The following is a 26,818-nucleotide window of genomic DNA, read 5'->3' as shown; positions in this document are numbered from 1 at the left end:
GGGCCGCGCGGCCCCCCCACCCCAAAGCACCTTGTCCCCATGTTGATGAGGACAAGGGCCTCTTCCCGACAACCCTGGCCGTTGGTTGTCGGGGTCTGCGGGCGGGGGGCTTATCGGAATCCGGGAGCCCCCCTTAAGAAGGGGGCCCCCGGATACCGGCCCCCCACCCTATGTGAATGAGTATGGGGTACAATGTACCCCTACCCATTCACCTGTGAAATAAAGTACAAATAAAAACACAACACAGGGGGAAAAAATATTTTATTGCACAGCCGGGGGTCTTCCGTCTTCGGGGGTCTTCTCGCCGGACTCCTCCGCTATGTGTGTGTAGCTCTTTTGCCAGCGGAGGAGTCCGGCTTTCTTCCTCCCCGCCGCCGGCCTCTTCTCCCGACTTCGGGGGTCTTGTCCCCCTCTTCGGTTCTTCTGCCGGGCCACCGCGCCTGGTCCGGTGGCCCGGTCTTCTGTCGCCGTCTTCCGTCGCCGCCTTCGGTTCTTCTGCCGGGCCACCGCGCCTTCTTGTAGCTCTTTTACAGGCGGTGGCCCGGTCTTCTGTTCTTCTTCTTGTTCTTCTTGTTCTTCTCCAGGCGATGTTGACGCGTCGCTCCCTCCGGCCGGAATGCCAGAGCCGCCCTGCGTTGCCACTTATATAGTGACAATGGGGCGGGGTCACATGGTATATGTCACATGGGTTGATGTCACATGGTGACCCCGCCCCCTTACGATGTCATAGTCCCCATGTGACATCAACCCATGTGACCAACCCATGTGACATATACCATGTGACCCCGCCCCATTGTCACTATATAAGTCACAGCGCAGGGCGGCTCTGGCATTCCGGCCGGAGGGAGCGACGTGTCAACATCTCCTGGAGAAGAACAAGAAGAACAAGAAGAAGAACACGAACGGAAGGCGGCGACGGTGACAGAAGACCGGGCCACCGCCTGTAAAAGAGCTACAAGAAGGCGCGGTGGCCTGGCAGAAGAACCGAAGGCGGCGACGGAAGACGGCGACAGAAGACCGGGCCACCGGACCAGGCGCGGTGGCCCGGCAGAAGAACCGAAGAGGGGGACAAGACCCCCGAAGTCGGGAGAAGAGGCCGGCGGCGGGGAGGAAGAAAGCCGGACTCCTCCGCTGGCAAAAGAGCTACACACACATAGCGGAGGAGTCCGGCGAGAAGACCCCCGAAGACGGAAGACCCCCGGCTGTGCAATAAAATATTTTTTCCCCCTGTGTTGTGTTTTTATTTGTACTTTATTTCACAGGTGAATGGGTAGGGGTACATTGTACCCCATACTCATTCACATAGGGTGGGGGGCCGGTATCCGGGGGCCCCCTTCTTAAAGGGGGCTCCCGGATTCCGATAAGCCCCCCCGCCCGCAGACCCCGACAACCAACGGCCAGGGTTGTCGGGAAGAGGCCCTTGTCCTCATCAACATGGGGACAAGGTGCTTTGGGGTGGGGGGGCCGCGCGGCCCCCCCTTCCCCAAGGCACCCCCCATGTTGAGGGCACGCGGCCTGGTACGGCTCAGGAGGGGGGGCGCGCTCGCTCGCCCCCCTTTCCTGGCCGGCCGGGTAGCGTGCTCGGACAAGGGTCTGGTGTGGACTTGGGGGGGACCCCCACGCCGATTTTTTTCGGCGTTGGGGTTCCCCTTTAAGCCCATTCCAGGCGGCGGAGCCCGCGACGTTTCCTTCGCGGGCCCCGCCTACCTGTACACGCGCTCGAAATGGGCGGACTTTCCGAGCGGGAACAGTCCGCTCATTTCGAAAGTACAGCGGACAGGCCCACACACGGGCGGACTGTTCGCTCAAACACAGTTTCAGCGGACAGTTTTTCGGAATTTCCGAAAGACTTTGTCCGTCCAACTGTCCGCTGAAACTGTCCGCTGAAAGCCCACACACGAGCGGACTGTCCGCCCAAACACTGTTCAGCGGACAAGGTTGGGCGAACAGTCCGCCCGTGTGTACGCGGCCTTAAGGTGTCAGCATACCAAGACATTTTGGACAATTTCATGCTCCCAACTTTGTTGGATGAGTGAGTGAGTTTTGAGTTTAGGAACTTGACTGGCCTGACCTCAACCCGTCCCCACCTTTGGGATGAAGACTGCGAGCTAGGCCTCTTCTCATCCAACATCAGTGCCTGACCTCACAAATGTGCTGGAAGAATGGTCAAACATTTCCATAGACACAATCCTAAACCTTGGGGATAGCCTTCCCAGAAGAGTTGAAGCTCTTATAGCTGTAAAGAGTGGGCCAACTCAATATTATTGAACCCTATGGACAAAGACTGGGAAGATCATGTGCAGGTAAAGGCTGTCGCCCCAATACTTTTGCCAATACAGTGTAGATCTGTGTTGGGGCACAGTTGTTTTTAAAATTCTAAAGCACATCTACAGTTTTTTACTGTGTTTACTATAATGTCTGATACGTAGTTGCTCGTTATACAATATGGTACGAAAACTACATGTAGCCCAACAAAGACTTCAACACTGTTTCCTTTAAGAGGTTATTTTACTCCATTAAAATGCATTAATCATTGTTTTATAAAGTTTAATATTTATATAGAGTTGCAAGCTTATTGTTAGTTCAAAGAGGCAACTATATGGCTATTGACAATTGTAGCTAGAGCAGTATGCTGTGAGTTTGATTTGCATCTGCCATCTCAAATTGGATTAGGTCTGTCACAGCTTCCCATGATCCACAGCATATGTTCTTCTGTAAAATCTTTGCTAATGCCCTTTAAAGCTTCATCCATGGTAAAACCATTCATACCCAGTCAAAGGAAAAGCTAGAATCGGAGAGTGTATTATTTTCTTTTAATTATTTGTATTCATCTGTAATGAAAGTGCAAGCTAACCCGAATTATAGAAAGGAGCTAGCTGTCAGGATTCAGAAATACAAGTAGTAATATACTTGTGCTCTAAATTTGCTGAATGCCATTTGATGGTCTTAAGCAGTTCCATCGTACCCATGCAAACATTGCCTGTCCTCGGAGATTGGCAAGTACAGCTCCTGTTGTTTCTAATGTGTATATATACAGTACCTCACATTTTTATAAATATTTTACTATATCTTTTCATGTGACAACACTGAAGAAATTACACTTTGCTACAATATAAAGTAGTGAATAACAGTGTAAATTTTCTTTCCCCTCAAAATAACTCAACACACAGCCATTAAAGCGGAGGTCCACCCTAAAGTGGACCTTCCGCTCATTGGAATCCTCCCCCCCTCCGGCGCCACAATTGGCACCTTTCAGGGGGGAGAGGGGTGCAGGTACCTGTACAGTACAGGTATCTGCACCCACTTCCGATTACGCCCCTTTCCGAAAGTCCCCCGCTGCCTGCTGGGAAACACACGGATCCCAGAGGCAGCGGGACCATCCTTATTGCGCAGCGCGACTCGCGCATGCGCAGTAGGGAACCGCGAAATGAAGCCGAAAGGCTCCACTTCCTGATTCCCATACCCAAGATGGCGACGGCAGCACCCGAGAGACGATCGACAGATCGGCTTCGGGTGCCGACATCGCGGGCGCGCTGGGCGGGTAAGTGTCCTTATTTTAAAAGTTAGCAGCTGCAGTATTTGTAGCTGCTGGCTTTTAAAAAAAAAAAAAAACGCGGAACTCGCGGCGGACTCCCGCTTTAATGTCTAAACCGCTGGCAACAAAAGTGAGTACACCTCTAAGTGAAAATGTCCAAATTGGGCCCAAAGTGTCAATATTTTGTTTGGCCACCATTATTTTCTAGCACTGCCTTAATCCTCTTGGGCATGGAGTTCACCAGAGCTTCAAAGATTGCCACTGTAGACCTCTTCCACTCCTCCATGACAACATCACAGAGCTGGTGGATGTTAGAGACCTTGTGCTCCTCCACTTTCCGTTTCAGGATGCCCCACGGATGCTTAATAGGGTTTTGGAGACATGCTTGGCCAGTCCATCACCTTTACCCTTGGCTTCTTTAGCAAGGCAGTGGTCGTCTTGGAGGTGTGTTTGGGGTCAGTATCATGTTGGAATACTGCCCTGCAGCCCAGTCTCTGAAGGGAGGGGATCATGCTCAGCTTCAGTATGTCACAGTACATGTTGGTATTCTGGGTTCCCTCAATGAACTGTAGCTCCCCAGTGCTGACAGCACTCATGCAGCCCCAGACCATGACACTCCCACCATCATGCTTGACTGTAGGCAAGACACACTTGTCTTTGTACTCCTCACCTGGTTGCTGTCACACATGTTTGACACCATCTGAACCAAATAAGTTTATCTTGGTCTCATCAGACCACAGGACATGGTTCCAGTAATCCGTGTCCTTAGTCTGCTTGTCTTCAGCAAACTGTTTGCAGGCTTTCTTGTGCATCATCTTTAGAAGAGGCTTTCTTCTGGAAAGACAGCCATGCAGACCAATTTGATGCAGCGTATGGTCTGAGCACTGACAGGCTGATCCCCCCCCAACCCTGCAACCTCTGCAGCAATGCCGACAGCACTCATACCTCTATTTCCCAAAGACAACCTCTGGATATGATGCTAAGCACGTGTGCTCAACTTCTTTGGTCGACCATGGCAAGGCCTGTTCTGAGTGGAACCTGTCCTGTTAACCCTCTATATGGTCTCGCCCACCGTGCTGCAGCTCAGTTTCAGGGTCTTGCCAATTTTCTTACAGCCTAGGCCATCTTTATGTAGAGCAGCAATTCTTTTTTCAGAACCTTTAGAGAGTTCTTTACCATGAGGTGCCACGTTGAACTTACAGTGACCAGTATGAGAGAGTGAGAGCGATAACACCAAATTTAACACTCCCGCTTCCCATTCACACCTGAGACCTTGTAACACTAACGAGTCGCATGAGACTGGGGAGGGAAAATAGTTAATTGGGTCCAACTTGGACATTTTCACTTAGAGGTGTACCCACTTTATTTGCCAGTGGTTTAGACATCAATGGCTGTGTGTTTAATATTTTGAAGGGACAGCAAATCTACACTGTTATACAAGCTGTACACTCACTACTTTACATTGTAGCAAAGTGTCATTTCTTCAGTGTTGTCACATGAAAAGATATAATAAAATATTTACAAAAATGTGAGCGTGTACTCACTTTTGTGAGAGATACTGTATATATATATATATATATATATATATATATATCTTGCACCTACACAGTGAAAGCCTCAATCTGTTTCTCTACAAGGTTTGAGATTTGCAAACCAAGCGATAGCTTAGAAGAAGCTTGAAATGGGAATACTGCATAATGTATGGTCAGCCTGTTGAGATTCTGTGGCAGCTGGACACAAGGGCAGAAGTAAACTAGTATGCCCCCCAGCAACTAATTATTTAAGTTATCCTTCATCTTCTAATTTTCACTAGGAAATTGTATTTAATTTGATTTTTACTCCCAACAGCCCTGATTTTTTATAAATCATTAAGAATGTAGAGCAGCCATTTTGCATCATATATGACTTGGCTATGTAAACAAATAATCCTAATAGTATCTGAATACCCGCAGAACCTTAATGTTCTTATGTTATAATGTTCTCAGTAGTAAGAAGGAAAATGTATGCATTTTTTGACAGTTTTTGTGAGAACACTCTAATAAATGGTTTGGGTCTTCCACTGCAATTTAAGTAAATATACAAGTCCATATTAGATGATTCAATCTGAAAAATCGTTGAAAATATGCAAATATCTGTAGCAAATTTCTGGCCTGGTCACCCTTAACAACTGTTTAGCTTCTGTACTCTTCAGCTCCCCCCCCCCCCTGCACCCATGCCCTTCATCTGTCACTAACCTGTCAAGCAAAGGTCTCCGAATGGCTGCAACCTAAGACCCCCAATCTCATCCATCATTGCTGTCCCTGACAGCTCCATGGACATTTTTTTGTTTTGGATTTTAGGTCCTCCTGATCAAGCAAAGGGCCAGTTGCACATTTCCTGGGCTCCTGAAAAAGAAAGGCGCTATTTGTGCCGGTCCCATCTGTCCTATAGATCTAGAAGGACACCATAAAAGTCACCCTCTTACTCCCACTTAACAAAGCAGATGGTTGAACGTTTATTGGAGAATCTTTAGATTATCTTCAAGTTATCCAGTCTGTAGCCTCGCAGAGCAGTGGTGCTTTATTAAACTCAAATCTAAATACTAAATTCTTCCATGCACATTCGAGCAAAGACCAAATGTGGTGTTTTTCTATATAAGTGGACAGGAAGTCTCTCTCTACACTCCATGTTTTATCCATTCAGGTCTGATGAGCGAGCAAACTCTTTACATGAAGAGCTATATGACTGTGAATGAAAGAACATAATAAAATGTATCTTATATTTGATATTTTTGGTCCTTTGCTTGAGTTAGATCCTATTTATTCAATCTGATGTAATCAAATATTTTCTATTTCTCCTTGAAGCACCCATACCCCTCAGAAGAACAAAAGAAGCAGCTTGCACAGGACACAGGGCTTACGATACTTCAGGTCAATAATTGGTAAGTAGTCTTAAAATCTCACATGAGTCCTAGTTTAAATTTTCTTTTTAAAACTGAAAGTACTGTTCTCGATACCAACAGCAACCATCCAAACCCTTCCTTTTATTTGTCCATATGGCACTGAAAATGGAGAACCTGGATACTGTTGGCAACAAGGATGGTTATTCAGTCACTTCTATCCATGGTGCCAAATATTCTGGGAATTCTGTTCACAAAAAGTCAGTAATACTGAATTTTGCACCTTAATACAAATACGATATCTTCTGCATGTACTGTAGATAAACAGGAAAAAGGAAAAAAATGTAGACATCATTTATTGCCACCTGAATAAATTTTGCCACTAAGGTAAACGAGTCTACTGATTTTATTGTAGAAAGTTCCGTTGTGGTCGACTTCTAATTCATTCCTTCTCTTTGGGGTACAGGTTCATTAATGCAAGAAGACGGATCGTTCAGCCAATGATTGACCAATCAAACCGCACAGGTAAGTGGTATTTACCTGGGATGTTTACCGTATTTATCGGCGTATAACACGCACAGGCATATAACACGCACATTCATTTTAAAAGGGAAGTTTCAGGAAAAAAACTTTTTAAATAAGGAACTTTGAAGCAAAATAAGGGTCAGTGCCCATTTGCAGCCTCACCACTGCCATCAATGCAGGCTGATGAATGCCCATCTGCAGCCTCACAAGTGCCATCAATGCAGCCTTTCTAGTCCACATCAATGCAGCCTCACCATTGCCATCAATGGAGCAGCCACGCCAATGCCATCTATTGACTTTCTATTACAGAGGCCGCCAAGTAAACAGGAGATTCCCCCTGTATGTAATCTGACTCATCCCCCCCCCCCGTTCCCTCCGAGGCAGCTAAATTTGAAGTATTGGTGTATAACACACACACGCTATTTGCATCCGATTTTCATGGTAAAAAAGTGAGTGTTATACGCCAATAAATACAGTACTTCCTCTTTCTTGGGACGTTTAATATAGTGAGCCAGGTTCTTATATAATGTAAAATTAGGCCAAGTGGTTTCACATTAGGGCAGCAGATATTGTCACCCAAGAAAATAAAATATGTATTTTATTTTCATGTGCTTAATGCAATCTCCTGCTCTGAACGCAGCGCTTAAAGAAAACCTGCCATGAGAAAAATGTGGGTTTCCCATTGCTGACCTCCATCTGAAAAATGCTAGATACCTGTCTGTCTCTGGCTTCAATAATGAGTCTCTGAGTTAAAACAAGCATGGAGCCAGTGAAGTTAGAACTCCTGGTCCGCATGCTTATTAATGTAAAAAGTGACAAATTCCTTTGGATGAGCCTGGCAACTGGCATTGCAGAAGTAAAGTTCAGCTATGGAAGCCTGTTTGTTTTTCTTTATAAGCCCTTGTACACACGGTCGGAGATTCCGACAACCAAATCCGTCGGATTTTGTCCGAAACTGTTGTATACACACGGTCGGACGAAGTTGTCGGGAAATCCGATCGTGCAGAACGTGATGACGTTATTTCATTACGACGGGACTACATTCAGGCTAGTAGCCAATAGCTTTGGTGTAGGAATTTGATCTGAGCATGCGTGGCACTTTGTCCGATCGGAATTCTCTACACATGATCGGAGTATGTCCGATCGGAGCATTATGTCGGAGAATTTTACCAACAAGTTAGAAAATTTGGTCTGTCGGATATTCCGACGGAAACAGTCCGATGGAGACCACACACAGTCGGAATATCCGACAAAACGGTCCGATCGGACACATTCCGTCGGAATCTCTGACCGTGTGTACAAGGGCTTATAGAGAAATCATGTTCTACTACACTGCATGCACTGGGTATCAAAGCAAACCTGTCACTGAATTAAGTAATCTGTCTGCCTTGAAGGACAGCATAACATGCTACAAATACCAATGTGACTTCTTTAATCTTTTTCTGGGCTGCCTAGAAGTTCCTGAAGCTTGAGATGTGCAGTGTTTAAATTTTAACCTGGGCTCCCTGTCAGATCACAGCAGCAAAATCTACATTGTTGCATGGTTTGAGGGTGCCCTAGAGGATGTAAAAAAAATTTCAGAAGTTACACAGATATATAAAGATATTGGATTAGTATCTATGCAAGTTTGTATAGCTTACTGATAGGATCACTTTGCGTTTGTAGTACATTGCACTATGCATGACCAGTAGGCTTGTGCAATTCGTTTCGTAACGAATCGAAATTCGGCCGAATTTTGCATCTTGGATGCATCCGAATGTCCGAATAAAAAAAAATAACAAATTACAACGAATATGAAAGAAATATAACGAATGAATTCGAATGAATTCGACATGATTCGAAATTATTTCAACCGCATTCGAAATTATTTCAACATGATTCGACATTATTTCAACTGCATTCGAAATGATTTCAACATGATTCGACATTATTTCAACCGCATTCGAAAATATTTTGTGACCTGACTTTAGGGCCATGTATCTCGGGGTTACTTGGTGCTAGACACTTCAAATTTGGATATGTTGTATTGCTAGTATTATTGTGTTTGCATACCAAATTTGGGGTTTCTAGCTATAAGTGACCCCGAGATATGTGGCCCCAAAATCGGGTCGCAAAATGTTATTAGTTATTAGAGCAGAGAATGACATTTTGCGACCCGATTTTGGGGCCACATATCTCGGGGTCGCTTATAGCTAGAAACCCCAAATTTGGTATGCAAACACAATGGTACTAGCACTACAACATATTCAAATTTGAAGTGTCTAGCACCAAGTGACCCCGAGATACATGGCCCTAAAGTCGGGTCACAAAATATTTTCGAATGCGGTTGAAATAATGTTGAATCATGTTGAAATAATTTCGAATGCATTCGGAATTATTTCAACATGATTCGACATTATTTCAACTGCATTCGAAATGATTTCAACATGATTCAACATTATTTCAACCGCATTCGAAAATATTTTGTGACCCCGAGATATGTGGCCCCAAAATCGGGTCGCAAAATGTCATTCTCTGCTCTATTAACTAATAACATTTTGCGACCCGATTTTGGGGCCACATATCTCGGGGTCACTTATAGCTAGAAAATCCAAATTTGGTATGCAAACACAATCATACTAGCAATACAACATATCCAAATTTGGAGTTTCTAGCACCAAGTGACCCTGAGATACATGGCCCTAAAGTCGGGTCACAAAATATTTTCGAATGTGGTTGAAATAATGTCGAATCATGTTGAAATCATTTCGAATCCGGTAGAAATATTTTCGAATTTCGTTGAAATATTTTCGAATGTGGCCGATTTTTCGAATTCGGCAGAAAACTAAACGAAATCCGAAAACGAATTTAAGGAAGTTAACGAATATAACTAAACTAAATTAATGAATTAACGAATTAAAACGAAACTAAACTAAATGAATTTTTTCCTTTTGCACATGTCTAATGACCAGCATATACATAAAAAATATAGCCATTCAAAACCCACTTTTTGGCTTTCATAATAGCTCAAGGTTTCTGCAGATCACCCATACAACCAGATAGACACAACACAGTGAAATATGAAAGTTTCTGAAAGAAAATGTAATGTAATAACAAAAATAAAGAATAGCCATCTAACATTAACTCTTCATGTTACCACAGGTCAAGGTGGTGGACCTTATAGCCCCGACGGTCAGAACATGGGGGGATTCGTCATGGATGGCCAACAGCACATGGGAATCCGCCCACCAGGTGAGAGATGGGACTGTGACATGGGGAGATACAAGGGAGCAAATAGATGAGTATTGTATGATACAGTAGTCACACTTTCCACTTATACCCTGATTTGTCTGCTATATAGGGACACTGTGTAGCCTTAAGTCTAGTAGGGCTGAATGTTGGGTGGCATTGGCCGGTTCAATAGAAACCAGCCGACATTCGGCCCGTGTATACTGGAGTCAATCCAACAGAAGTTCGGCCAACTTCTGTCGAAGAGGCATGAATAGAAAAAGGTCTGCCCATTGGTGCCCGATCAGCACAGACCTGAGTGTTCTGGTCGGGGGGGGGCATCCCCCTGTCAAAACACAATAGCGAAGCCGGGGAGATCACTCTACTAATGTTGGATAGTTAGTACAGTGGCTCCTCCTGAGCTGTGAGTTTTTTTTCATTCAGCCTCGCTGGGCTGAATGACAAAAAAAAATACTAGTGTGTACTAGACTTAAGATATACAGTATGTGGTGGGATCTGATATCACACAGGAGAAAGAAGGTAATAAACTGCCATGACACGATTATACTCATATGTGAAGAAAAAAAAAACCTTGAAGGAAACAGAGGAGCTGCCATTGTGGAAATGTTAAATATGGCTGCTAGCGTTGACCAAGAACGAGTGGTCCACCACTGCAGCCTTCATGTTTTTTTCTATGACACGTTCCCATAAAAGATGCGGACTTTACACTGTTGTCATCCCGGCTTCACTATCTTGTGAGTCTCTAACCTGAACCAAACATGCAGACATCAAAGTCTGAAAGTTTGAACTCTTATCCTGCGTGAATGTTCAGTTCAGTGACTCGCCAGCTTTGGCAGCTTCCATCTTTCTATGGGTACAGGATCAGTGTAAGCTCAGAAGGCATTAGAAGCAGCATTGCTTCCATCTGGTAATGGATGAATTCCCCTTTTACTAATATTCCTGTGGCAAAATCAGGCAGCTTTCATAATGCTGTAGTTTATATTATGTCCTTCTGTTATCCCTTTTATTGTCTTGTGTTGCTGAGCACTGGAGGATGTTAAAGTGCACATGTATAATAGCATTTGGGTTGAATATTGCTCTAGGAGAATTAACAAGATGCTCTAATTCACAGGCTTAAGCTGGCCATACACTGATCAAATTTCATCCAGTTTGTGATGAACTGGATAAAATTCAATCAGTGGTTGCTCTGTTGGCACCCTACCACCCGACCTCCTTTGATCTGAAAATGGAAGGAGCTAGGCCAATTATTCTCAGCTGAACAGTAACTTAAGCCAATCAGCTGCATTCACTGTTTGGTAGCACCCACTGTATTTTGATAGCCGCTGATGCTGGCTGTCAAAACACTATAGCCTCAGTGGGAGATTTGTCCAACCAGGCTTGTAGTGTGGATGAAGGAATCTGTCAACTTAAAGTGGAGCTCCACCCAAAAGCAGGAGCTCTACTTGTTCGCACTCCCCCCCCCCCCCTCACTGCCACATTTGGCACTGTTTTTGGATGGAGCAGGCACCTCGTTTTGATGGGTAGCCACTCCCACTTCCGGATAAGATCGCCGGGGTGATCTATGAGCATTTCTGGAACCTCCTCCTTCCACCCACTGCTTTCTGGGACACCCAAAGGTCCCAGAAGACGGCGGGACCATTCAGAAAGTGCAGCACGACTCATGCATGCACATGCATGCTTGAAGGCTTCACTGCCAGTTTCCCTTACTTACAATGTCAGCACCTGCACCCAAAGCCGATTAATGAATTGGCTCGGGGTGCCGACATCACGGGACCCCTGGACAGGTAAGTGTCCTTATAATAAAAAAGTCAGCAGCTACAGTATTTAGCTGCTGGCTTTAATTTTGTTTTTTTCCAGACTGGGGCTCCTCTTTAAGATATACATTCTGATGATAGGCTAGCTATTAATGTGGTCACTGGGTTATGGTCTTGCAGGTACTGCCTAAAACAAGTTATTGAACTTGGGCACAAAGAATTCCCAGTTTGGCAGTACATCCCTGGCAAGCTCAGCGGCTACATTAACTTGGTGCTTTTTGCAGTGAGCAAGAGGGCAGACTGACCACGACAGGTAATACACGGCATGTGGGTGGTGACTGTACCACAGTGTTATTCTTGCAGTCTTAGTTGCCTGTCTTCCCTAGGAGCCATGGGAGGCTTAGGCATGGCCGTAGGTATGGAAGGGCAGTGGCACTACATGTAACCCCCTGCCACCTTTCTGGTACTAGGGATGTAAGTAACTATTTATATATATATTAATCTTTTGACCTGCTACGGGAGGGGCAGGGTGCTTGTCAATCACAATTTCCCCTTAAACTCTGTCATTCTATACACACACATCACCCTTACCCCTCTCTCTCATTTTGTCACACCACGTGTAATGCCTCTCTCATGGATGTCACATGCATGTACATCACTGCATGTGTGGTATTTGAAGTATGGATGAAATGTTGGCACAGACTCAATTACTTGGCTTTTCATGAACTTCAGTTGTTTTCTCACAGCAGAAGAAACCAGTATTTGGGCCAAACCAATTTTCCTGAACCCCCCCTCCAACCATCAGATTAATGGGAATAACATGTTTAGTCAACAAAAACAGTTCCCTTCACAGTGTGCAGATATACGAGAAATACTGGCAGTACGGGATTTCTGGAGGGATGAGGGCATATAGACAGAGATGAAGAAATAATAAATACTGTTGCCCATACCAGCCAGATTCCAGCTAGTTTTTCATTACATGAAAAAAAAATTGCAACTGTGATTGGTTGTGATGAGCAACACCTTTCTTATTTTATTTATTCATCAGCATCAAAGCATTCTTTTAGCCATTATGCAAAAAGAGAATATGAAACAAAAAAGAAGCAATTTAGGAACAAACATAGTCATTCTGTAGTCTATCCTAAGAGTTTTTTTGCAGGTAAAGCGAACCTATAGCAACTTTAGAATTTCCACATGCGTTCATGTTAAACGAGAATTCTTTAAACTGGTGATTGTGGGAAACCTGTACTAAGTGTGTACTTGCATTGGCAGTTTTAACTGTTCCTGAGCACGGTGCACCTGCTCAGGATCCTGCTCCCTGGTCTGGTTCATTTGTGTAGCATGAGCGTTCTGAACCATGCCCAGGTACAGTATACTGTGCCTAGTACTGCTTGGAAAAGGTGGTCTGGAGTATGGTTCAGTCATAGTTCAGAACGGTTTGCTCAGTGTGAGTGCAAACTGTGCCTGAGCATGGATAGATCACTGAGGATAGAAGCAAAGATCACTGTGTTCTTGCAGAGATGGTGGGTGGCATACTTGGGAAGGATTACTTTGAAGCACAGTGTGAGGGCCAACAAGCAAGGGAGTAAGTAGTTCAATCGAATGTAAGTCAAGGTTGGTTCAACCATGCCCAGAGTAAGTACAGTAAGTAGACATTGTTGGCATTGTTCCGAAAAAACAAATTTGCATGGTTGTCTCTGGTAGTATTACTTTGAGTCACTGCCCTGAAACAAGCATACACTTAAGCCGGCCATAGATGGTTTGAATCACAGCTGGTTCAGCAGAGATTCGACCCATCCTTGGGCAGGCTGATTGTACCAGAGTCGATCCATCCATCGACTTTGGTACAATCAGCATGTTGGGCTTTTACATTTGATTATTGCCAGCGGCTATAGCTGCTAGCAATAATCACTGTGTTCTCCAGGGATGGCTTCCTTGTGGCGCCGGAGGGGGGGAGGGTTCCAATGAGCGGAAGCTCCCCTTTAGGGTGGACCTCTGCTTTAAACTAAATGTTAGTTTGACCCACTAACAATTAGAAAATTGTAGAAACGTTCTTGAAATAAAACATTTGTAATGAAATTCTACTAGCATATGGTCAGCATTAGTATAGGTCGGCGATGACAAACCTTGGCACCCCAGATGTTTTGCAACTCCAAAACATGCACTCTGCTGTGTATGAGAGCATCATGGGAAATGTAGTTCCAAAACATCTGGGGTGCCAAGGTTCGCCGTCACTGGTATAGGTGGTATCGAGCAGGGCCCTCTGATTCCCCCTGTATTGAATTGTATTGTAATGTAATGTCTGCCCTAATGTTGTAAAGCGCTCCGTAAACTGTCGGCGCTATATAAATCCTGTATAATAATAAAAATAATAGGGATCTGTCACAGATCGGAAGCTTCCAGTCGAATAGCTTTTCCCCAACTGCATATTCGCTTCAGAGCATTGACTTTAATCTACAGTGCTGGTACCAGCCATGAGTTGGGTGAAAACAGCTTTTATTATAGTCTTTTGTGACACATATTTTGCATTGTTTTATTTTGGAAGCAGTACATTGTCACTTTTGACAATAAATACATAACAATGTAGAAGTTACATGGAGATATGTATTTCATGGGTCTCATAGCTGAAAGGATCTGCAAGCATTAACCATAGTAGCCAATCAGCAGCTTCCTTGCTTTCATGATTTGAACTTGGGTTAGAAAATAACAGCGACTATGTGGCTGCTAGGGTTCGTCCTTTAGACAAATTTTTAATGAGAAGTCCCTGATGACTTGTACAATAACAGCCTCACACTCCAGCAGGCTGTGTGCACCAGCTATGAGGTGACTGGAAGAGTAGGGGTTGTGAAACGCATCAAATTTAGGAACCTGGGCCAGAATGCATAGCGATGAGGAGGAGAAACTAGAACCCAACCGTAGCTGGAGAGATCAGAGCAGGGAAGTAACAGGGATGAGAAGAGGGGGTTGGAGGTCCTCCCCGCATCTCAGGAATGGGGGGTGGGGCTGCAAGGAGAATTAGCTACAGAAGATGAGGACACAGGACCCCAGCAGGAGCTAATTGATAGGCAGCAAACTAAATAGTCCGTCTGTGGCGGCGTGTCGAATCACAGTGACTGCGCAGGTATGTAGATTTCTCTGCTTCCGAGCGGCGCTTTATCATGGGTCAGCGGAGGGCGCACTACGCTGCAGCGGGAAGTATTTCATTTTATAAATGAGGGAAATTATTAACCCTCGCTGACAGCTGCAGGGAACGCTTACATCAAGCTTTGCTCTGCTCTCAGATACACTGTAATTGTGGTGGAGCAGAGAATTAGCCCATGTGAAGATGAAGGAGACCTCATATCAAATGTAACATAGATTGTTGTATTAACTGACACATTGCAGAGAGTGAAGAAGATGAATTATCCCCCCCCCCCCCCCCCCCCCGGAGGAGCATTGCTGCCTACAACTACATCTTCAGTCTTTCAGCCTGGCGCTTTGTCAGCATCTGGTGCTGGGACAGCCACAGGCGGGAGGGTCGATCGCTATCACCAGATTTGCTTGACATCAAAGCAGTTGTCACCTGACTCGTTCCATCATGGCAACTGCACCCAAGTTGGCGCAACTGTGCATTTGCAGCAGGAACAAAGGATCACAACTCATAAAGATCAGCAACTACCAGGGCCTAGGCTAGGTTCACATTGCTGTGATCCAATTTTCAGTGTAATTATCTAGTGCAACTTGGATGCAAATTTGACAAGGTCTGCATATTAGACACCAGATATCTCCTCTGCCCTTAAAAACTTAAGATCATACCAGGATCAGTATGATATGATGCTTTTTTCAAACCAGTAATGGTTTGTTTATAACCAGTGAAACCGGAAGTGACTAAATACTCATTTGGTTTCTTAGACCATAGAGATGATTGGGGCTGTTCTAATTCCCGATCAGCTCTATGGTCAGCCGGCGAAACTGGCTGCAGCCCTGGGTTTCCCTGTGGGACATGAGAGCCCAGGAAGGTTTTGGAAGGTAGTGGTTGGGGGGGACCCCCTCCCACCGCTTGTGAAAGCAGTCCAGTGGCTATTTAGCCACTCAGCCCTTGTACACACGGTCGGAGATTCCGATGGAATGTGTCATATCGGACCGTTTTGTCGGATATTCCGACTCTGTGTGGTCTCCATCGGACTGTTTCCATCGGAATATCCGACGGACCAACTTTTCCAACTTGCCAGTAAAATTTTCCGACAAAATGCTCCGATCGGACATACTCCGATCATGTGTAGCCTACTCCGACGGACAAAGTGCCACGCATGCTCAGATCAAATTCCTAGACCAAAGCTATTGGCTACTAGCCTGAACGTAGTCCCGTCCTAATGAAATAACTTCATCACGTTATGTACAATCGGATTTTCCATGAAGTGAACGTCTAACAGTCCTTGAAATGTGTAATATCAATCACAATTCCAAACTTGAGGTGACGTGAAAAAAGGTGAAATTCAACTTCTGATGTGTAGAATAATACCACCACCACCGTGATAAAGAAGGGGAGAGGAGGCTTACCAAATGACGTGGACTCAGAGGAAGGCTTACGCCTCTCGAGTCATATGGGCCTGTAGGTAAGCAAACCAGATAATCGTAGATCTAGTATGTAATCTCCCGCAAGTCTTCAGATCATGAAATCATCCGTAGCGATCCTCCTATAGTGCTCATCCCACGAAAATAGGGGGCTCAGGTATCAAAGACCATGGAAGTAGAAAACTAGCATAGCGTGATACCGTTTTAACATCCAATTTATTAAAAAATAATAATAAAATTACACTCACATTTGGTTCAATCGTAATAACATAGTCAGAAAGTAGCGATGTCTGTAAGGGGGTCCACCCGACGCGTTTCAACTAAACAGCCGTCCTCCAGAGGACGGCTGTTTAGTTGAAACGCGTCGGGTGGACCCCCTTACAGACATCGCTACTTTCTGACTATGTTATTACGATTGAACCAAATGTGAGTGTAATTTTATTATTATTTTTTAATAAATTGGATGTTAAAACGGTATCACGCTATGCTAGTTTTCTACTTCCATGGTCTTTGATACCTGAGCCCCCTATTTTCGTGGGATGAGCACTATAGGAGGATCGCTACGGATGATTTCATGACCTGAAGACTTGCGGGAGATTACATACTAGATCTACGATTATCTGGTTTGCTTACCTACAGGCCCATATGACTCGAGAGGCGTAAGCCTTCCTCTGAGTCCACGTCATTTGGTAAGCCTCCTCTCCCCTTCTTTATCACGGTGGTGGTGGTATTATTCTACACATCAGAAGTTGAATTTCACCTTTTTTCACGTCACCTCAAGTTTGGAATTGTGATTGATATTACACATTTCAAGGACTGTTAGACGTTCACTTGATGGACTGTATATGTTAAATTAATTTTATTTACCTTAATCTTTTGTGTGCATGAGGTTCATGCACTCTTCCACCTGGGAGTAAGATCTCTTAATATACAACGGAATTTACACATAATTTCTTTTTTTTGAAGTGTATGTAATTTTCTTTGCTTGAATTAGTGCCTTACTGGTTCATGTGGTTTGTTGCCACCTAAGCGCCACACTTTTTTGTTTTAATTTTTGTATGTTACTGTGTAGTCTTCAGTAGTGTTGGCAGCTGGGTAGAACACATTTTTTCACAGCGCAGTATTTTTTTACACCTTTACAATCGGATTTTCCGACAACTTAGTCTGACCGTGTGTATGCAACATCGCTTCCGGACCTCTTCCAGAATTAATCCGTCATAATTACTCTGACGGATTTGGTTGTCGGAATCTCCGACCGTGTGTACAAGGGCTAAGACTGCTTTTACATGAAAGTGCTCCACCGGCCAAAAAAAAACAACACCAGGATGATGCCTGCAGCTGCAGGCATCATCCCGGTATAACGACTATAAGTCCCGGTATGTCACGGTGGGGCAAGTGGTTAAGTTGGTCATATGATACTAGTTGTTTTGGCGAAGTTATGTAAAATCATTATTTGTATAGATGAAAATGGTTGTTATCTCAAGGCTGGGATACAGCATCAGTGTTCTTATGGGGAGTATGATGGGGAGGTATGATGGGGACTCAAAGAGGTGCCCATCAAAGACGCTCCATAGAGGAACAAACAGCGGTATGTCTTGTTAAAAATACACTTTTATTGGCAAATTCATTTAAACAGTATGCCAAAAAACTATGCAAAAAATCCCCACACCTTCACCGCAAATCAATTAAAACAGGTATGACAACATTGTCAAATACTTAAAATCACTGCCTGGGCTCACATACACACTTCCATTCACACACTGTTGTGGGCACCGGGGGATGGTAATGAACTATGGGGATGATGAAGGAAAGCTTCAATTTATAGACGAGAGTACTGAGCTAGAGGACTCTAGGAGCCCCTTTGATGGGCACCCCTTTGAGTCCCCATCATACCCCTTTTTCCTGTGCTACTTATTGGCTCCAGGAACACCACCCTCTTTTGGTGAGTCGGTAAATGAATTGGATATTACCTTGAGTGAACCACTGTTTTTTATACTTCTTTGTGATCGTTCCTATAGACTAGCCTTTTTCAACCTTTTTAATACAGAAGAACCCTTGAAATTATTTTAATGTCATGGGGAACCCCTGCTAAATTATTACATGTCTAGATCATGGCACATTTGTGTGCTCAGTAAGATGTAAATATAATATTACATAAAAGAATATAGTGTATCCAATATTTTTGACACCCAGTGCAGTTTTTTTTAACACTACCCTGCTTTATAAGAATTTTTTTTTAGTAACAATCATGAATTAAACCAAAAATAATTTTGTCCAGAAAAGACACACCAATCGTGAAAAAATGAAGTGCCCTTTAAATTGGTGGTCAGTGCAAAAAGTACCTTCTTATATTGGTAGTTGGTGTATTGGTCCCATACATTGGTGGCCAATGGGAGAAGGACCCCTTATAATAATGGTCAGTGGGAGAAGGAAACTTTTAGTGTTGACCAGTGGGAAGACCGCCCCAGCCCCCCTTTACACTTTGATATCATTGGTTACTGGGAGATAGAAACTTTTCATCGCTTGAGGAACCCTTAGCAACCTCTGGAGAAACCCATGGGGTTCCACAGAGCCCTGGTTGAGATACCCTGCTATAGACAGATTAGAATGTTATGTCCAGCTTTGTAAACAAGCATTCTATTGCTGACTTATGGGCTCCAGTCGACACATATTGAACACTAGATAGGCATGGTGTGTAAAAGGAGGATTCACAGAGGCTTTGATTGCTCATTTCCGAGTGGTTAGATCCCTCTTCTTTACAGCCAAATTGTGATGAGGTACCTAAGGAGATAAGTTGCAGATTCTTTGACGTTGGCCATACATGCCTTGCGTCTGAGTTTCATAGTGGCCACGTCTGCAACACCTTAACAGACAAAAGTCAATTTCTGTATCGATTTTTGTTGGAGATGGGTGGAAAATTGTCGGTTGAAAAGTGCCTTCAGCCAATCAGATGCAGGTGCTGTTCAGGTATTCTGACAGCTGGAGGTGCCAATTCAGTAGCCTGCAGCGGGAGATTCATTCACCTACGCAGTTAGTGTAAAAGGAGGAAGCTGTTTGAGTTCTTTAATTCGGCCCATAGGCTGAATGAAAGAAATCAATACGTATATTGCCAGCTTAAGGGGACAATCGAGAGTGAAAGGAGCACAATGCAAATGCATGATTGGGATGATAAGTGTGTGCATGTTATGAATGGTAAACATTGTACCTGTGTAATTTCTTCTAAGTCAGATTCATTATTGTTTTAAGAATTCATATCCATCCCATATATATATATATATATATATATATATATATATATATATATATATATATATATATATATATATATATATATATATATATATATATATATATATAATATGTTTTTTTTGTGGTTTTGCTTCTGTTCTAAACATACATTTTAATATTGATGCAGAATTATGCTGGAGCTTAGTAATAAAAGTGGGATAAAATGAAAAAAATTTAAAGTGCAGTCACTCGCACAAAAGCAATCCACTTTCACTTATCTGGTTTCATTAAACTGAAATCTGGTTGCTGCGGTCTACTGCAATTTGCCATCATTGTTTTTTTACACTACCTTGCCAAATATACCATTAAGTATGCAGAAAAGTGATGGCAGAAAATAGACAGAGTCTATTGAGTCTGCCTTTTTTTTTTTTATGCATGTTTTGGGGGGTTTCGTTTTTTTTAGTTAAGTTTTTTAAACTTTTTTTATGTTTGTCCCAAGCATGTTTGAAGCCACTTACTGTTAATGCATGATACCCATATTGACCAATCAGGTGTTTTCTTTCACCCAAAACTGGCTGCTCCATTTAGGATGAATTCTACTTTCATGGAAATTTTTTATTGTCAGTAGACAATCCAATATTAAAATAAATGAGCCCAGACTTACTGTTTTGCTGATTGTAGAATCAACAGTTTATTAATGGTGGGGATTCCATATAGAAATGCACATTGATTACTCCTCTCCCCTATAAACATCTCTGGATTGAAAGGAAAATAGGATGTTATTTAATCCAGTGAATATTCTGTATTGACTTGAAGAGCTGACATTTTCATTTCTTTTTTTTCTGCCAGGCTTCCAAGGAATCCCAGGGGACTACACTGCGGCCCCGGGCTCTATGGCCATGGGATTCCCTCCAGCCGGTTACACGCCCGCCATGCCCTCGCACCCTGCCGGCCTGCGTCACGGACCTTCTTTACACTCCTACCTCCCAGGGCACCCCCACCACGCCTCCATGATTCTGCCTGCAGGCGCCTCCCCTCACCACCTGGTGTCAGCGCAGAGCCCGGCGGACGCACTTCTCAACGGTCAAAACATAGACATTCACGCTCACTAACATTCAGCCAAACCGGGTGTCAGCTACTCTTCTAACCTTTTCTTCCAGCTTCCAAAAAAAAAAAAAAACTATTGTCTTTAGAAAAAGGGATTTGTTTGGTCAGACTTGCTACCCCTTAGACGATTGCAGATTGCTTTCACCGCAGAACAGAGACTGATGGAAATGCGGGGGCCATGCAAGGGAAGGAAAACAAACCCCATTCTACCGTCTTCCTAAATATGCCGCAGTGTAAACTGAAGAGCTGACGCTCGGTGCAAGGAAACCACTGATTTTATTTTTGTGGGTTTTTAATTTTTCACGCACACCCTCCCGACCCACAATTCCCTTTCTATGAATGGACCAACACAGGACTCAAGTCTAAAGACAGATGAAGAGCGCAAGATCTTTGAAATCTTGTTTTTTTCATTTTGTTTGGTTTTATTTTTTTTTTACGTCATCACTCGCAGCAGGGACTAAGTTAACTTGTACATTTTTTTAATTAATATTATAATTATTTGAGTTGATAAGTGTATTGTTTTACCTGTTTTTTATGATAAAAGAACTTGAAAAAAATCCACTGTGGATGTATATATATATAATTGTATAAATATTTATAGCACCCATAAACTTCAGGGTCTGTAGAGGAATGCCTTCCGTTTTTTATTTTATGGTCTACATTACAGTGTAGTTTCGCTGTCAGTTATTCCACAATCACACCAGGCACCTGCTTTTATTAAGGCTGTATTCACACAGCCGCAATGCGGCACATCGCATGTGATTCTCTGTGGTGCGATTTTAGCCATTTATTTTTTTATGGCTCAAATCGCACCGTATTTGCACCAAAATGGGTCCTGCACCTTTTTTTTGCTGCACTGGAATTGGATCGCATGAGTGTTCACTCAATTGCAGTGCATTTTGAAAGCTGTTTTGGGGTGTCCTTAATTTAACATTGACACCCACAGCAGGTTGAATGAACATCTGGGGTAAAAACAGGTGGTTGATCTACATTTTTACCATTCCCCAACTGCCCACCTGCAAGCAGATATGGTGGGGCTCAGGTGAGTACACAGTGCTGCAGCCATTTTAATGCAGCATAACGCATATGACAGGTGGCACTGCTTGTTAGACTCTCCAATGTAAGTGCAAAACGCTTAGTTCACAGTCCCACAATGCAAAAAAAATAAAGGCATTAGGAAATGGCCGTATTGACTCCAGAACACTTGCAAGCCTCAATGTATAGCACTTTGGAAAGCAATCCACTGTAGGTCGCTTTTTGGGGGCTGGTGCATACTGCAGCTCGTTTGAAAGGAGCCTAAAGATGTTCACTCCAGTCTCATATATTACATTCAAAGCGAAACTCCACAAGTCTCTCCAGGTCAACTCTATACATCACAAGGTTTTTACCAAATATACCCATTGCTGTTCTGTTGAAACTGATGCATTGGTTCCAGTTACTTCCTACTTCCTCTTTGCAGTCCATTGCTACTTCCTAAAAGCAAAGTTGAAGATTTGTCTGTTAAGTCACATGATCAGGCTTGGTAAGAAAATCATTCACAACAGCCGGTGTCTTGTCTAATAACGTCCTCCATCGGATAGTGTCCGCTGTGTACTGCGCATGCGCAGTACACAGCAACACAGATTCCGAAAATTGCAGAGGATGAACGGCGCCTGCGCCGTGAGTCCAGGTTCTATCCCCACTATCCAAGTGGACATAGAGTAGGAATAAAAAAGAGCCGAGCGCAGCGAGGCCGAGCCCAAAGCGTGGCGAGCGAAGCTCGCCCGCTAAGGGCCCTTTAATACTCACAACCCTATGTCCGCTTGGATGGTGGGGCTACCACCTCCACTCACGGCGCAGGCTCCGTTCAGCTTCGGAAATTTTCTGAAGCTTCGTCTGCTCCGTACTGCGCATGCGCAGTACGGGGCGGACACTATTTCATGGCCGGACACTATACGGCAGAACACCGGCATGCTAAAAACAAACCGTTTTAGAATGAGAGCTGGTGTCTGTTCCTCATGGGAGGTGCCTAATGTTTTTACAATGCAAGGCAATATTTACCTTTTGTATTGTTTTTTTTATTTTTTTTTTACTTTATTGAAATGTCACAAAGCTACATTTCACATACTTCTGTGCACTGCAGGTGAGCTCTGGGGTAGTCCGCTTTGCACCTCTCCACTTTGTTCTGGTGTGAGCAAAGACATACAGTACATTGACCGGGTGCAGAAAAACAAATGAGCACTAATAGAAGAAAACTGCAAGGAAAAGCCCATAACATGTACAGGAAATAAGATTTGTTGAGACGTTCAGTACACAATCAGTTCAGTACAGATCACCCCAAATGGCCATGGTTGCAAGAAAGTCTTACAAAAACATAGTATATATAAACATTTTTAAATGACAATGGAGTTTCCTTGAAATTTTTATGCTGCACTTGGCTACCTGCTTGCTACTACTACTTACGACCAGTGTTAATTTTGTTGAAAATATTTTCACCGCTTAACAAGAAGGAAATTAACACTATTTTATTCGACTAAAATACGACTAAAACGAAAACAATTCTGATGACTATTATACGACTAAACCTTAAATTTACTGTACAACTAAAACGTAATCGAAATTTGACGTCAAAATTAACCACTTGCCAACCACCCTATTTACAGGGCGTTTACACTGTGCAGGATCACGTGCGTGTGTGTGTGTATATATATATATATATATATATATATATATATATAATTATTATTATTATTATACAGGTTTTATATAGCACCAACAGTTTGCTCAGCGCTACAACATGAGGGCAGACATTACAGTTACATTACAATTTGGTACAAGAGGAATCAGAGGGCCCTGCTCGTTAGATCTTACAATCTAAAAATCTATCTATCTATCTATCTATCTATCTATCTATCTATCTATCTATCTATCTATCCATCCATCCATCCATCCATCCATCCATCCATCCATCCATCTATCCATCCATCCATCCATCCATCCATCCATCCATCCATCTATCTATCTATCTATCTATCTATCTATCTATCTATCTTCATGATCCTGCACTTCCCGGTATCGAGTGCAAGTACGCAACGTGGGCGGCTCACTCCCGCTGGGATTCTACACAGAGGGTCCATGGACCTGATGTACACCAGCACCCGCTGAACGTTTGGTACACAGGCAGAATGGCGATCTGTCAGTAAGGAAGGCATTGATCCTGTATTCCTCTAGTGAAAACACCTCCTCCACAGTTCACTAAAACACCAGCTAGGCACACAGTTAACCCGTTGATCACGCCTGATGTAAACCCCTTCCCAGCCAGTGTCATTAGTACAGTGTATATTTTATAGCACAGATCACTGTATTAGTGTCACTGGTCCCCAAAAAAGCGACAGTTAGTGTCCACTTTTTGTGCCGCAAAATCACAGTCCCACTATAAGTCATCGATCGCTGTCATTACTAGTAGAAAAAATAATGAAATAAAAATTCCATAAATGTATCTCATAGTTTGTAGACACTTTGGGGAGATTTACTAAAGCTGGTGCAGCTGTACATGGTAGCCAATTAGCTTCTAACTTCAGCTTGTTCAATTAAGCTTTGACAAAACAAAACCTGGAAGCTGAATGAGAGTAGGGGGGGCATACTAGCGCCCCCTACATATGGGAATAGGGACAAGGGAATTTCAGTTAGATTTTTTAACAGTAATTAATTGGTTACTTACCTGGTCACCTGATCAATCCTCCAGAATATTCTACAGTTACATCAGGTGACCCAACGAACCTATGAAAATAAACAGAAGGTTATAAAAGGAAAACGACCAACTAATTTCTTCAGAACGACGGTTGCAGCAGAAGAAAAAGGCGCCCGCCCTCCCCTCCCAATGTCGCGGTCCTCCCCTTCCCTCCCCCGTTTTTACTTGGTAGCCATCTTTTATTTTTCATTGTTGGTATAGTGTTTTGTTATTACTTTATGGGTTCGAGCTTTCAAAGCTGACTTCTATGCAGGTCTGCTCCAGTTTTAGTAAATCCCCCCTTATAACTTTTGCTGCAACCAATCAATATACACTTATTGGGATTTTTTTTTTTTGCAAAAATATGTAGCAGACTACATATTGGCCTAAATTTATGAAGAAATATTGTTTTTGTTTTTTTTTGTTTTAAATTGTCATTCTTTTTTTGTTTATAGCACAAAAATTAAAAGACACTGAGGTGTCAAATACCACCAAAAGAAAGCTCTATTGGTGGAGAAAAAAAAGAACATAAATTTTGTTTGCATACAGCGTTGTACAACCACGCAATTGTCAGTTAAAATAACGCAGTGCCGTATCGCAAAAATAGGCCTGGTCAGGAAGGGAGGAACTTGCGGAGCTGAAGTGGTTAAAAACGGTTTAATATCGTAATTGCTAAATCTGTGTCTGTAGTGCATGTTTAAACCTTGTACCATTAATAATAACATGTTGTTATTAGATTTTTACTCCAGGAGTATAAAATGAGTTTGGAAATTCTAGAGAAATGCTGAAATAATGCAATTACAATTTAACCACTTAAACCCCCTTCCTAACCACACCAATTTTCAGCTTTCGGTGCTCTCATATTTTGAATGACAAATACTCAGTCGTGCAACACTCTACCCATATGCCATTTTTGCCTTTTTTTCACACATATAGAGCTTTCTTTTGGTGGTATTTGATCACCTCTGGGTTTTTTATTTTTATGTGCTATAAATGAAAAAAGACCGAAAATGTTGTAAAAAAAATCATTTTTCTTTGTTTCTGGTATACAGTTTTGCAAATTAGTAAATGTTCTTCATACATTTTGGCCAAAATTTCTACTGCTACATATCTTTGGTAAAAATAATCCATATCTGTGTATATTATTTGATCTTTGTGAAAGGTATACAGTCCACAAGCTATGGTGCCAATCACTACACATTGATCACACCTGATAGACAGCCTATCTAATTTCTTGAGATCCTAACAAGCCATGAAAGTACAAATACCCCACAAATGCCCCCTTTTTGGAAAGTAGACATTCCAAAGTATTTAGTAATAGGCATAGTGAGTTTTGTGAAGTCATACTTATTTTCACACAGTTCTTTGCGAAATGAAGATTTGTTTTATTTATTTATTTATTTATTTTTCACAAAATTGGCAGATTAACAGGTTATTTCTCACACACAGCGTATGTATACCACAAACTACACCCCAAAACACATTCTACTATTCCTCTTGAGTATGGTGATACCACATGTGTGAGACTTTTACATAGCATGGCCACATACAGAGGTCATACAGAGGTCCAACATGCAAGGAGCACCGACAGTCGTTCTAGGGACATAAATTACACATATAATTTTTTTTACTACCTCTTGCACTTTAGAAGGCCCAGGACAATGGAAACACCCAAAAATTACCCCATTTTGGAAAGCAAACACCCGCATGTATATTCTATGAGGCATAATGAGTTTTTTGAACATGTAATTTTTTCCACAAGTTTTTGGAAAATGTGGAAAGAAACATTTTTTTTTTTTTACACAAAGTTGTCCATTTATACAATATTTTTAACACATAGCATGTACATAGCAAAAATTACATCCCAAAATATATTCTGCTACTCCTTCCGAGTATAATGATGCCGCGTGTTTGAGACTTTTACACAGCCTAGCCATAGAGGCCCAACATGCAAGGAGCACCATCAGGTGTTCTAGGGACATGAATTTCAAATCTAATTTGACTACCTATTACACTTTTGTGAGGCACTGATGGGCACTGTAACTGCATGGATGTGGCACAGGTGAGAACTGTGTGGCATGCATGAGCCATGGATGGGGATGGCTGAGCCATGAATGTGGATGGATGAGCCGTGGATGGGGATGGCTGTGCTGTGGATGGGGATGGCTGAGCCGTGGATGGGGATTACTGAGCATAGATGGGGATGGCTGAGTATGGATGGATGGCTGAGTATGGATGGCATGGATGAGTATGGATGGGATTGCTGTGAATGAATGGATGGCATGGCTTAGTATGAATGG

The 26,818-nt window shown here is 43.0% G+C and overlaps 1 protein-coding gene across 3 annotated transcripts in view; it reads left to right on the top strand.

The window, feature by feature from the left end:
• Positions 1-21,434, top strand: part of MEIS3 (Meis homeobox 3) — an 86,349-nt gene extending 64,915 nt beyond the window's left edge. The window contains exons 9-13 of one of the 3 annotated variants that reach the window (XM_077480759.1): positions 6,379-6,455; positions 6,880-6,938; positions 10,080-10,169; positions 12,310-12,394; positions 20,552-20,690. In XM_077480759.1, coding sequence (XP_077336885.1) covers positions 6,379-6,455; positions 6,880-6,938; positions 10,080-10,169; positions 12,310-12,365 — 282 coding nt within the window. In that variant the 3' untranslated portion in view covers positions 12,366-12,394; positions 20,552-20,690. Of the gene's footprint in view, positions 1-6,378; positions 6,456-6,879; positions 6,939-10,079; positions 10,170-12,306; positions 12,395-20,551 lie in introns of all 3 variants that reach the window. The other 2 variants (XM_077480750.1, XM_077480740.1) reach the window with 2 other exon arrangements.
• The last annotated feature ends 5,384 nt before the right edge of the window (positions 21,435-26,818 follow it).

This window comes from Lithobates pipiens, unplaced genomic scaffold, assembly GCF_037356315.1.
Source record: "Lithobates pipiens isolate NorthernLeopardFrog02 unplaced genomic scaffold, aLitPip1_a1.2 Scaffold_1, whole genome shotgun sequence".
Classification (NCBI taxonomy): domain Eukaryota; kingdom Metazoa; phylum Chordata; class Amphibia; order Anura; family Ranidae; genus Lithobates; species Lithobates pipiens.
This window is presented reverse-complemented; position numbering and strand designations above follow the sequence as displayed.